The 14,143-nt window shown below is 37.0% G+C and overlaps 2 protein-coding genes across 5 annotated transcripts in view; both read right to left on the bottom strand.

Moving 5' to 3' along the window:
• Window positions 1-14,143, bottom strand: part of LOC113068554 (gephyrin-like) — a 1,122,288-nt gene that overhangs the window by 333,940 nt on the left and 774,205 nt on the right. The window lies entirely within an intron of this gene.
• LOC113068565 (pre-mRNA-processing factor 17-like) overlaps window positions 1-14,143 on the bottom strand; it is a 32,843-nt gene that overhangs the window by 13,393 nt on the left and 5,307 nt on the right. Inside the window, exons 8-15 of one of the 2 annotated variants that reach the window (XR_003279572.1) lie at window positions 12,240-12,314; window positions 11,808-11,853; window positions 11,519-11,620; window positions 11,327-11,442; window positions 9,613-9,746; window positions 8,592-8,668; window positions 7,378-7,522; window positions 6,111-6,351 (exon numbers count right to left, since the gene is read on the bottom strand). Coding sequence is in view for 1 of the 2 variants with exons in the window: in XM_026241334.1 (XP_026097119.1) it covers window positions 6,174-6,351; window positions 7,378-7,522; window positions 8,592-8,668; window positions 9,613-9,746; window positions 11,327-11,442; window positions 11,519-11,620; window positions 11,808-11,853; window positions 12,240-12,314 (873 nt within the window). In the remaining variant the exon portion in view is untranslated. Of the gene's footprint in view, window positions 1-6,008; window positions 6,352-7,377; window positions 7,523-8,591; window positions 8,669-9,612; window positions 9,747-11,326; window positions 11,443-11,518; window positions 11,621-11,807; window positions 11,854-12,239; window positions 12,315-14,143 lie in introns of those variants that run through there. The other variant, XM_026241334.1, reaches the window with a different exon arrangement.

Below are 14,143 nucleotides of genomic sequence, written 5' to 3' on the forward strand. Positions count from 1 at the left end.
CAAACTGAAATGTTCATCTCCATCTTGTGTCACTAAAGAGCCTTGTTTTGTCCAAAAATGAAAAAAAGAAAAAAGATCCACTAATATTTATGAGATGCTTCCAAAATACTACCTACAGGTTTCTTGCTGTTCCCTGCAAACTGGAGTTTTTTGTGAATCAGAAATAAAAAAATAAAAAAAACGGTCAAGTATTGAAATACCTAAATTATATATAATATATAAAATAAATAATATTAAAATAAATTAAAATAATATATTAACCATTGTATAAAAAAAATAATGTAAATCTTTATCACCAGCCAAAAAAACAAACAAACATTTTTTGTTGACTTGTTTTCTTTCAGTTAGCACAGGTTTGTATTTATTGCCTTTTTGAACTGATTGATTGAGGCTTCATTGATCTGAGCTCATGCGCCTCAAAAACAACAACAACAAAACCTGTGGTCATTCAAAGAAGTTAAATAAAAATAATTATAAATAATAAGTGTTTAGTAATAATACAACTAGAAAGTTTAAAGCATGTGTGAGCAAAGACAGTAAGTTTGAGGTGGTAAGGTGGTTTAATTAACAAACAATTTCAGGAAAAAGAAAATCCTTTCTAGGTCAAAATTACGTTAAATATAGATTACCTATAAATTACAGAGAGGCTATTATTATACCTACAGCAAAACAAGGATTCCGCAAATCCAGCAAAAAATGATGAATATGATGGTTTTAACTCAGAAGAGGGTTAAAGGAACTAGGATATTGATGTATGGAAAATAAATTGAACAGGTAAAGAACTTTATAGGGGTAACATTTGACTCTAAACTGAGACTTCAGCATATAAACAGAAATCAGCCTTTTGTGGATTCAGCTCATGGAGGACTGAGGGGAATGAAGCTGCAGAAGTGTTTTATCTAAGCACGCTAAGTGATTAATGTGGCATATATGAAAATCAAAAGGTAAAATTAAAAGATGAATTAAAGAAATATGGAGTGAACATAGTAAATCTCTTTAAAGTTGGAGATCAGATAAATAAAGCTTTTTGGTTCTCTCTGATACGTATATTTGTGCTCCACACTCCAGCATAGCATGCTCCTTAGATGTTAGTTGCCACCTGGCATTATAAAAATTGGCAGTTCAACATGTTCCTGGATCAACATCCTCACTGATCCTCAATTATTTCAATCAACCAATCAGAATTGAGAAATAACTTTTCAGTTACAAATTATCATTACTTACCTATAAGGCCCTAAATGGTTTAGCTCCAGCGTACCTAACTAGCCTTCTACCACGCTACAATCCATCACGCTCCCTAAGGTCACAAAACGCTGGACTTTTGGTCGTTCCTAGGATAGCAAAGTCCACTAAAGGAGGTAGAGCTTTCTCACATTTGGCTCCCAAACTCTGGAATAGCCTTCCTGATAATGTTCGGGGTTCAGACACACTCTCTCTGTTTAAATCTAGATTAAAAACACATCTCTTTCGCCAAGCATTCGAATAATGTATCTCTTAAATTGTGAGTGTAGTTGCATCTGATCAAATGTGCATTCTTATTCTTTAGCTTGGGTTAAACAAATTAACTTTAGTTTGTTGGATCAGCAGCTATGCTAATGATGTCTCTCTGTGTTTCTCTGTTTCTGCTGGGATCTTCATCCCGTGGTAACTAGGATTTACACAAGCTCCAGTCTGGATCCAGAACACCTGAGAAGAGATGATGCTGACCCTCAGAGGACCTCAGATGATGCTGACCCTGAATCAACAACAGAACTAACTAATATTGCTACAAGTGTGACTGCATCATATAATAATGATTAATTATTAATAATATTAATAATGTAATCGTCTGGCTGACTACGTCTTGTAAAAAAATGTCTACAAATCCTGTCATACGTGCACAAACTAGTCACCACTTATAAGCTACTACTAAATATTGTAGAAACATACATTTCTTTAAAGGGTGTCCATTTATGAAACTCAACCTAACCCTTCAACAAATAACCCCCAACATACTGGAAAGCACCCACCATTCTGTCATACTCCCAGTGTACTCAGCAACTCAGGCCCTGTAGAAGCAATTTAAGAGAGTCAGAGTAAAACAAAACATGGACAAATCGACACCTAAGTAGAGTAAAGAGCTGGAGAAAAAGCGTCAGCCACCACATTGTTGGCACCTTTGATGTGTCGGATATCAAGGGCATATGATTGCAGAAAGAGGCACCAACAAGTCAATCGCTGATTTTGGCTCCTTAAAAAGTGTAAATGAATGAGTGGATTAAAATCAGTTAAAATCACAAATCAGTGAGGGGAGCTGATACAGTAGAACAATTCCTACAAAATCCCCTATAGTAACCTACTAATCCCAAGAAATGCATCAATTCCTTCTTTGTAGAAGGAGAAGGAAATCGATCGATGGCCTCAACCTTGGCCCGAATTGGCCGCACAGAGCCCTGTCCAACGACCTTACCCAATAAGTCACAGTGGCCTTGGCGAACTCTTATTTGGAAAAATTTACTGTTAGACTAGCCTCTCCAATACGAGCAAACAGGTCTGCAAAACGAATCAGGTTTTGGTCCCATGAATCACTGAAAACCACCACATCATGTTTAAAAGAGATGGTCTTCATCCCTCCTGGGGTGGCGCCACTCTTCTCTCTAGAAATATGGCAAATAGTCTTAGAGTTCATACTTGACTAACTAAACCGACCGTCTGCTAGCTGCCTCCCGTCACAGAGGTCAGTTAATTCTCAGCACAGAGACTCTTTCACCTAGATATCACACTATAGAGACTGTGTCTGTTCCTCGAACTAGAAAATACCAAAAACGTCCAAACCAAGTTAAGATTAACAATTTAATTGAGGTTCAACAAATAAAAAACAGATGAAAAACCTTCAAACTGCCTGTTATTAAGCCTCTCATCAAAAAACCACAACTTGACCCCAAAGAACTAGTTAATTATAGACCAATCTCGAATCTCCCTTTTCTGTCCAAGATACTAGAAAAGGTGGTATCCTCACAATTATATTCCTTCTTAGAGAAAAATGGTATATGTGAGGATTTCCAGTCAGGATTTAGACCGTATCATAGTACTGAGACTGCTCTCCTTAGAGTTACAAATGATCTGCTCTTATCATCTGATCGTGGGTGTATCTCTCTATTAGTTTTATTGGATCTTAGTGCTGCGTTTGACACAATTGACCACAACATTCTTTTGCATAGACTTGAACACTTTGTTGGCATCAGTGGAAGTGCATTAGCATGGTTTAAATCATACTTATATGACCGCCATCAGTTCGTAGCAGTGAATGAAGATGTATCATATCGATCACAAGTGCAGTATGGAGTACCTCAAGGCTCAGTACTAGGGCCGCTACTCTTGACGCTTTACATGTTACCCTTGGGAGATTTCATCAGGAAACATGGTGTTAGCTTTCACTGTTATGCTGATGATACTCAGCTCTATATTTCCTCGCAGCCCGGTGAAACACACCAATTTGAAAAACTAATGGAATGCATAGTCGATATAAAAAATTGGATGACGAGTAATTTCTTACTGCTAAATTCAGAAAAAACAGAGGTGTTAATCATAGGGCCTAAAAACTCTGCTTGTAATAACCTAGAACACTGTCTAAGACTTGATGGTTGCTCTGTCAATTCTTCGTCATCAGTTAGGAACCTAGGTGTGCTACTTGATCGCAATCTTTCCTTAGAAAGCCACGTTTCTAGCATTTGTAAAACTGCATTTTTCCATCTCAAAGATATATCTAAATTACGGCCTATGCTCTCAATGTCAAATGCAGAAATGTTAATCCATGCGTTTATGACCTCAAGGTTAGATTATTGTAATGCTTTATTGGGTGGTTGTTCTGCACGCTTGGTAAACAAACTACAGCTAGTCCAAAATGCAGCAGCAAGAGTTCTTACTAGAACCAGGAAGTATGACCATATTAGCCCGGTCCTGTCCACACTGCACTGGCTCCCTATCAAACATCGTATAGATTTTAAAATATTGCTTATTACTTATAAAGCCCTGAATGGTTTAGCACCTCAGTATTTGAATGAGCTCCTTTTACATTAAACTCCTCTACGTCCGCTACGTTCTCAAAACTCAGGCAATTTGATAATACCTAGAATATCAAAATCAACTGCGGGCAGCAGATCCTTTTCCTATTTGGCGCCTAAACTCTGGAATAACCTGCCTAACATTGTTCGGGAGGCAGACACACTCTTGCAGTTTAAATCTAGATTAAAGACCCATCTCTTTAACCTGGCATACACATAACATACTAATATGCTTTTAATATCCAAATCCGTTAAAGGATTTTTAGGCTGCATTAATTAGGTAAACTGGAACCGGGAACACTTCCCATAACACCCTATGTACTTTCTACATCATTAGAAGAATGGCATCTAAGCTAATATTAGTCTGTTTCTCTCTTATTCTGAGGTCACTGTGGCCACCAGATCCAGTCTGTGTCCAGATCAGAGGGTCACTGCAGTCACCCGGATCCAGTACGTATCCAGACCAGATGGTGGATCAGCACCTAGAAAGGACCTCTACTGCCCTGAAAGACAGCGGAGACCAGGACAACTAGAGCCCAGATACAGATCCCCTGTAAAGACCTTGTCTCAGAGGAGCACCAGGACAAGACCACAGGAAACAGATGATTCTTCTGCACAATCTGACTTTGCTGAAGCCTGGAATTGAACTACTGGTTTCGTCTGGTCAGAGGAGAACTGACCCCCCAACTGAGCCTGGTTTCTCCCAAGGTTTTTTTCTCCATTCTGTCATCGATGGAATTTCGGTTCCTTGCCGCTGTCGCCTCTGGCTTGCTTAGTTGGGGTCACTTCATCTACAGTGATATCGTTGACTTGATTGCAAATTAAAACAGACACTATTTCAACTGAACAGAGATGACATCACTGAATTCAATGATGAACTGCCTTTAACTATCATTTTGCATTATTGACACACTGTTTTCCAAATGAATGTTGTTCAGTGCTTTGACGCAATGTATTTTGTTTAAAGCGCTTTATAAATAAAGGTGACTTTGACTTGGACCAAAAGCCATTAAAAAGCACTAATGTAGTCTTTCTGCATCTCTTCAGATGTTTCTTTGATTATCAGATGAAGTCGAATAGGTTTCGCTCCCGCTGTGAGGACCAGAGGCTCCAGGCTTTAATCGTAGTTTGATTTACTGAAGAATATTTGTACTTACATTAGAAATCTTAGAAATATTACTATTGCAATAATATTAGACTGTAAAAAAAAAATTATAAAAAAATGTAATGAATAAATAAATATTACTATTATAACATTATTTTACTGTAGAGTAAAAAATTAGCATTTATTATTATTATTTAAAACAATTCTTTTAAATAATAAAAAGACATCTTTACACAGCAGAGTTAAGGCTGCTCTGTGCCTGCTTAAATTCTGTGCAAAGACATTATTTCACATAAATTTGAAAATGTATTTATATATACATGCACATATATATTGAGAGAGAGACAGAGAGAGACACAGAGAGAGAGACACAGAGAGAGGGAGAGAGAGAGAGAGAGAGAGAGAAAGGGAGGGAGAGAGAGAGAGAGAGAGAGAGAGGGAGGGAGAGAGAGAGAGAGAGAGAGAGGGAGGGAGAGAGAGAGAGAGAGAGAGAGAGAGAGGGAGGGAGAGAGAGAGGGAGAGAGAGAGAGAGAGAGAGAGGGAGGGAGGGAGAGAGAGAGAGAGACAGAGACAGACACAGAGAGAGAGAGAGAGAGAGAGAGAGGGAGGGAGGGAGGGAGGGAGGGAGAGAGAGAGAGACAGAGACAGACAAAGAGAGAGAGAGAGAGAATATATTGAGTTAAAATTCAAATGCAGTACTTTACACAGCAATTAAAGTCTTAGGGAGTCAATTTGAGGAGTTCATTCCCTCATTAGAGATGGTAAAGATCCTTCTTTCTGCCTCTAATCACATGCTTTATAGTCATTCTTTCTCTGAAAATGAACGGGACAATTCCACCAAAACACAAAGACAGCAGAAATAAACGAGATGCATTTATTATCCTCAAAAAGAGACAAATGTAAGACACTGGAGATACAGATTCATTCATTATAAAACAAGAAGCATGAGCTGCGAGTCTCTGGTGTGTGTGTGGGACTGGATGCCAGCCCATTATTACTCTGCCATCAGTGTTAAAAGCTCAGTCTCAGTCCCAGAGCTTGATCTGTCCGTCCCAGCCGCAGGTGATCACCTTGGACGTCTCGTGAGGATGCCAGAGCGCACTGATGCACACCTTATCATGAGCCTTGATCCGGTGATACAGCTTCGTCGTCTTCCAGTCCCAGATATTCAGCTTCCCGTCAGCGTCGCCGGAAACCACGTAACTGCAGGACAACAATACACTGGTATCATATATATGACTTTTAATGATTCAAAATATAACTCTGTATTCATGCAGTGCTCTGAAAGGGTTCAAAACTGTTTTTTATTTCCAATCAGAGAAATCATGAAAAAGTCGACCAAAAAAGTTTAAATGCAAGAAAACACAGTAAAAATCTTTTTAATTAAAAGGCATATTTTCCATAAAGATGGAGAAAAAGATAGTGTGTGTGTATATATATATATATGCTGCTCCGCCAATATAAACATTTTAAATAAAAAAACTGTAATGATTTAATGTTTTAAAATAAAGACTTCATAAATTAGTACCGTAAATGTATTAAATTCCACTTTTATTTTACAGTAAAATATAAAAAAAAAAAACAATACATTTAATCTCAAGATGGCTTAAATGTGATTAGCATTAATTATTAAATAAATATATGCACTCCACAAAAAAAATAAAAAATAAAATAAATACAATAAAAACCCTTAACGGTTTATTGTTTGAAAGGGAAGACTGCACAAATATTAGTATTGTATTTTTACAGTTGTACTGTAAAACAAAAGTATTTTTATTTTTATTACTATAATATTTTTTCTTAATACTGTAATAATTTCACTGTAAAAGTTGCATGCATTTTAAATAGGTTTAATATTTTAGTAATCATAATCATTTATATATATATATATATATATATATATATATATATATATATATATATATATATATATATATATATATATATATATATATATATAAATGATTATTATGATTACTAAAATATTAAACGGGATTATATATATATAAAAATGTGTGAGTGTGTGTTTTGTTAAAAACAAGCACAGCAGGCCTGGAGCATTTATTAAAAATAATCAGCATGTTAAAAAGCAATGTTGAGAAACAAATTAGTCACAATGTGGCTTCATTTCAAAGTGATATTCAACATCTGTAACCCGTCTCAAGCCTGTCCTCTAGAGCCCACTGGACCTGAGTGAGAGCAGCTGAATCACACTAATCCGTGCCTCACCTCATGTCCGGAGAGAAGTCCACCTGACAGGCGTATCCCGCCACCATGTGACCCTTGAAGATCTTCTTCTTGTTGAGCCGGAATCTGTTCTGCGCTCCGAAGATCAGGATCTGATTGTCCATGGACTGACACGCCAGCCACTTCCCTAGAGTTAAACACAGTCATTATCTTATTACTGCCATAACCCCATCTCCAGCTGTAGATCTTCAAACAATAAACTAATAATAATAAGCTAATAATAATAATGCTTAGTGTACGGAGGACTAGAAGAGATTCAAAAAAATTACACTTATTAATTTCAACCATAAAAAAGGAAATAAATCACTTTTTAAACGGACAAATTAAGATATATATAAAACCGTTTATATCATTCAAGTTTTAAAATGTAATTAAATAAAAGCATAACATTAGTAAAGTTTTTGTTGTTATACATATATAAAAACAGTTAAAATTAAATAAAGTATTAAAAAAGTTCTCTAAAATGAAAAACAAAACGGTTTATTGAATTCATACTTAAAAATTTAGTAACTGTAGTAAATAAATATATAGATAACTATAAACTATAACTATAAATAAGATCATATCTATAGTGCACTAATATTAAAATAAATGAAAAAATAAATAAATTGCATTTAAAACAGCCAAAGATGTAATTTATCCATTTCTAAATAAAAAAAATAAAAAAAAGATTTTACTGTTTAAAATCCATCAATTAAATAATAATTAAAAACTCAAAAGGAAAATTAAACCACTTTTTAAAATGGACAGATTAAAAGATATTTAAAGCTATTTAATGCATGATTTAAAATGTACTTCAAATGTGTATAAATAATAAATTAAACTTTTTTTTTAATAAAGAAAAAATAAATAAATTCAATTTGTTTTAAAACCCATTTAATAGAACTATAAATATAGTACAATAATAAATAATAAAAGAAACATTATAAATTACACTCAAAAAGCCAAATGCTCTTCCCTATGGAATCAAAAATATCTTTCGACTCAATTTTCAGCTGCTACTGAACAAGAGTACCATCAGTTAAATATTTCGAGTTAACTGATATATATTTGTGTTGTGGAAGGTGCTGCTTTAATGACTAAACACCGGCTCTTTAAAGAAACTGTGAGCTGAAGGAGAGTAAGAGGTAACCTCTGTGTGGTCATCGGTCAGACGCAGGAGAACGAGGGAGAGGAAGAGAGAGAGAGTCACTCACCGTTGGGCGACAGTGTGACCGCAGGCATCGAGTGCATACTGGGCTCAGCGATGTACTTGAAGTCCACAGGAATATCCCTGAAAACACACACACACACACACAGATCACACTGTAACGCATGAAAGATGCACTGCAGTCTGTTCTGAATTCACACACACACTTTAACTATTAAAGTATTGATGAGCATGAACTGCTTTTGGAACAAATATGCCAAATATTTATTTTTTTTTGATTTAAAAAAAAAAGTATTTAAACAAAAACAAATGCACTTACATATACATTTAAAATGTATAATATATTAATATATATTTAAGATTTGATATACATTTTTATAAATTATATATACAGTTTAGATTCATAAAGTAATTTTTTGTAAAAGTCCCTAAACAAAATAAAAACACATTTAAAAGTATACATTTAATATAATTTAAATTCTAATAAATATTTATTTAATAGCTAAGATCTCTCTTGGTCCTCTGTCTATATACATATATAACATCTTTACAAAACATTAAATTTTATTTTTATTAATAAAGTACATGTATAAACTTTAATACACATTTGAATTGATTAATTTGGTAAAAAGAATATTTAACATTATTTATTTGCAAAATAATAAAATTAAAAATCAATAAGATTTTTAGAACTCTAGTCACATAATAAATTATTATTATTATTAATAATTTTATTTTATTTTATTTTAGTTATTTTATGCAGAACATCAGCATAAAATAACTCCAACACGTCAGCGTCTCATTCTACAGAAGGTGAACTCTAGAGATGAGCATACGGCTAGATCTTAATTCTATTCTGTCTTTCTATATTTCATACACGCATAAATCGGACATGAAAAGAAGTTAAAGTTACCGTTTAGATCAACAAACCTGAGTAGAAACAAATATCACATTAAAAAGCTGATTTAAAAAACATTTTGACATCTGCTTGGAGAAAGTGGAGATTATTCTGGTGATTTCTCTCTGAGCTCCGAGTGTGTTCTGGTGCATCGCTGTGTGTTCCTCACCACTCCCAGACGCGCAGACTCTTGTCGTCCGAGGTGCTGACGAAGCGGCGGTTCTCGTCCACGAAAGTGATGGTGTTGACTGCACCGAGGTGTCTGTCGTACTCCTGAACCACCTCACCGGAGCGGATGTCCCACTGCACACACACACACACACGTTTGTTTTTGTGTAAAGTGTGTTCATCCCATAGGTGTAATGGTTTTTATACTGTAGAAACTGTATATTCTATGGCCCTTCACCAACCCTACACCTAACCCTAACCCTCACAGGAAACTTTCTGCATTTTTACTTTCTCAAAAAAACTCATTCTGTATGATTTATAAGTGTTTTGCCTGTGTCATACCCATGACATTATACTTTACAGTTGTGTCCTGATATGACACAAAAACAAGAGCACACACACACACACACACACACACCACCACCACCACCAGAAACCTAGCACTTTCCCAACTCATCTTAAATAACTTAATTTATAATAATCTAATTTTAGTGGTCTAAACTAACTACTAAAATACTAAAACAGGAATAAAATTTTATAGAAATTATAAAAAAACATTTATAAATTGATTAAAATGGAAAAATGCACAACACATACACACACACAAATGACTAAAACTTTCAAATTATGTAGAATTAAGAAAATAATTAAAACAAATAAATTGATAAAAAGTAAAATAAAAATACCAATTATACAGATGTTTAAATTCATACGATTTATAAAAACACACAAGTAAATGACTAAAAGTGGAAAATTAATAAAAATTATACAGAATAAAACATTTAAAAAAAAAAATCGAAATCACTACAATTTACATAACTGAAAACTTGGATATTAAAACTAATTAAAAATCATAAAAATGCACAACTGAATCACGAAAACAAAAATGTATACATTAAACAAAAATCTGCATGTGATAAAAATAAACAACTAAATAACTGTATAATAAAATGAATAAAAAAAAATTAAAATGTCAAAAACTACACCTAAATGACTAAAACTAAAAATAAAATATAAAAATTCTAAAGACATTTTAAAAAACAAAACAAAAAATGAAATATATAGACATTTAGAAATAGGCATTAAAACACAACTAATTTACTAAAACTAAAATAAAAATAAATACAACATATAGAAAAATTAAATTATTAAAGTGTCAAAATATATAACTAAATTATTAAAACTAAAATAAAATTGTATATAATGTATGTAGACATTTAAAATATGAATTAAAAAAAGTCATAGAATTTACAACTACATTTCTAAAACTTAAAATGATATACACATAAAAGGAAAACAAATGGCAAAAACACAACGACATTATTACACCTTAAAATGGAATTGAAAACCTAAACTATAAAAATGAAAACTAATTGAAAATATTAATTAAAGCTTAAATACTAAATGCGTCTTGGAACAGATGACCCATCACATATTGTTGCTCGATTAGCTCACATCACATCAAACCCTGCAGATTATTAGCATTGTTATGCTTTAGTCTCAAATTATTAATGTTAATAACATCAGCATTTCATGACCATGAGTAAAGTGTGTGCAAAAGCATATAGACTTCAACTTCTGTACGGTGTCATCTCTAATCAGCACATCATTCGAAATTAAAATCAAGACATTATTCTTACCCAATGCTCCAATCAAACTGCTTTAAGGATTTCAACACAAAGTGAACATGAGCTGAATATGACTGGGTTTTGTACCTGGACGATCTTCTTGTCGGACATCCCGGCTACAAACAGCTGTTGTTTGTCCTCGTCCGGGTTGAACTTGACGCAGTAGGGAACCTTCCTGTTGGTGAAGCGTGAGATGCACTGACCTGAGGAGCAGAGGAGACTCTTTAGCACTGATGGACAACACCACGAACACAATCTGTGTCTGAGTGAAGCTCTCACCCGTCTCCGAGTCCCAGAGCTTCAGATATCTGTCGTAGGCGGCGCTCAGGAACTGTGTGCCAGTGTTGTTGAAGCACACGTCACGCACGGCTTTACTGTGACCTACACAGACACCAGACATCGGTCAGATCCACACTCACACTGCGTCTCAAACAAGTCTGTTACGCACAATAACGCTGCATTGATTTGATCAAAACACTGTCAAAACTGAAATATTGTTACGGTTTTTAAAGTACTATTGAACTCTTTCATGCACGTTTTAAAGATATAAAGTGTTATAAAGACTCACCGATGAACGTGCGCACACATCTTCTGTCATTATAAACCTCCCACAGCTACAGGACAAGACCAGAACAACATCAGCACACACACAAACAGCAGCACATGCACCATTAGACATTTTTTTATTTTTATTAAAATGCATATGAACATAAATGTAAAAAAAAAATTTGATGCTGCAACTGCTCACTGTTTATTTTAAGGTTTTCATGATTCATTTTATTTTTAATTTAAACAGTCCTCATCAGCTGTTTTTTTATATTAAGTAATATTATTATTATAACAATTATTACACAAAAATTAAAACAGTCAGAGTAAAACAATATTATTATCAAAAGACTATTTTAAATTCTTTTATTTTTGTATAATAATTATATCAATATTATATATTTATATTAATCATATTAGATTAATAGACAGAGCGACTCGAAGCAGATCTCACCTTGATCTTACAGTCCATGGAGCAGGAGAGCAGGAGATGAGCAGACAGCGGGAACAGACGGATGGCGCTGACCCCCTGCAGACAGGACACATTCATAATTATCCCGAATCAAAGCAGCTTACATCTTTTTTTTTCAGTGCATCCATGACATTTACATTAAATAGTTCCACAACATCCCAGGATAAAACACTTCTGATTAAATCATCAACATTCACAAACCACTCTTATTTTTAACTCAAAGCAAGCATGAGCTTCTGCGGGCATGGTTTAGCATGACACAATGTGAGCAAAACTGACATCTGAGATGTGTGCGCGTGCGACTGTGAGACAGAGTGCGCGAGTGTGACTGTGTGCTCAAGTGTGTGCGATTGTGACCATGTGCGCGATCGTGACCGTGCGCGCGACTGTGTGCGATTGTGACCGTGTGAGCAAGTGTGAACGTGTGCGCGAGTGTTTGCAAGTGTTACTGTGTGTGCGATTGTGACTTGTGCGCGAGTGTGACGTGTGTAACTGAGAAGATGCGCCAAAAAACGCTGAAAATGAAGTAGATTTGCGCATCTTCTCTATTAATAACGGCTCTGTGTAGTAACAGCTGCTCTATGTGAAATCAAGCACCTGATGGAATTAACCGCTGATTAGAAAACTGGCTTTACTGACGAGATGCGCATTAACGATCGGCCGATCGTGATCGGAGCACCCCTAATTGTGACAGTGTGCGCGAGTGTGTGATTGTGACCGTGTGCGCGAGTGTGACGTGTGCGCGAGTGTGACCGTATGCACGAGTGTTTGCAAGTGTGACCGTGTGCGCGAGTGTGACTGTGTGTGCGAGTGTGACCGTGTGCGCGAGTGTTTACGAGTGTGACCGTGTGCGCGAGTGTTTGCGAGTGTGACCGTGTGCGCGAGTGATTGCGAGTGTGACCGTGTGCGCGAGTGATTGCGAGTGTGACCGTGTGCGCGAGTGTGACTGTGCGCGAGTGTGTGCGAGTGTGACCGTGTGCGCGAGTGTTTGCGAGTGACCGTGTGCGCGAGTGTTTGCGAGTGTGACCGTGTGCGAGAGTGTTTGCGAGTGTGACCGTGTGCGCGAGTGTTTGCGAGTGTAACTGTGTGTGCGAGTGTGACCGTGTGCGCGAGTGTTTGCGAGTGTAACTGTGTGTGCGAGTGTGTGCGAGTGTGACTGTGTGTGCGAGTGTGACCGTGTGTGCGAGTGTTTGCGAGTGTAACTGTGTGTGCGAGTGTGACCGTGTGCGCGAGTGTTTGCGAGTGTGACCGTGTGCGCGAGTGTGACCGTGTGCGCGAGTGTGACCGTGTGCGCGAGTGTTTGCGAGTGTAACTGTGTGTGCGAGTGTGACTGTGTGCGCGAGTGTGACCGTGTGCGAGTGTGACCGTGCGCGAGTGTGACCGTGCGCGAGTGTGACTGTGTGCGCGAGTGTGACCGTGTGCGAGTGTGACCGTGCGCGAGTGTGACCGTGTGCGAGTGTGACCGTGTGCGAGTGTGACCGTGTGCGCGAGTGTTTGCGAGTGTAACTGTGTGTGCGAGTGTGACCGTGTGCGAGTGTGACCGTGTGCGCGAGTGTAACTGTGTGTGCGAGTGTGACCGTGTGCGAGTGTGACCGTGTGCGCGAGTGTAACTGTGTGCGCGAGTGTAACCGTGTGCGCGAGTGTAACCGTGTGTGCGAGTGTGACCGTGTGCGAGTGTGACTGTGCGCGAGTGTGACCGTGTGCGAGTGTAACTGTGTGTGCGAGTGTGACCGTGTGCGCGAGTGTGACCGTGCGCGCGAGTGTGACCGTGCGCGCGAGTGTGACCGTGTGCGCGAGTGTTTGCGAGTGTGACCGTGTGCGAGTGTGACCGTGTGCGAGTGTGACCGTGTGCGCGAGTGTAACTGTGTGTGCGAGTGTGACCGTGT

This window comes from Carassius auratus, linkage group LG45M, assembly GCF_003368295.1.
Source record: "Carassius auratus strain Wakin linkage group LG45M, ASM336829v1, whole genome shotgun sequence".
NCBI lineage: Eukaryota > Metazoa > Chordata > Actinopteri > Cypriniformes > Cyprinidae > Carassius > Carassius auratus.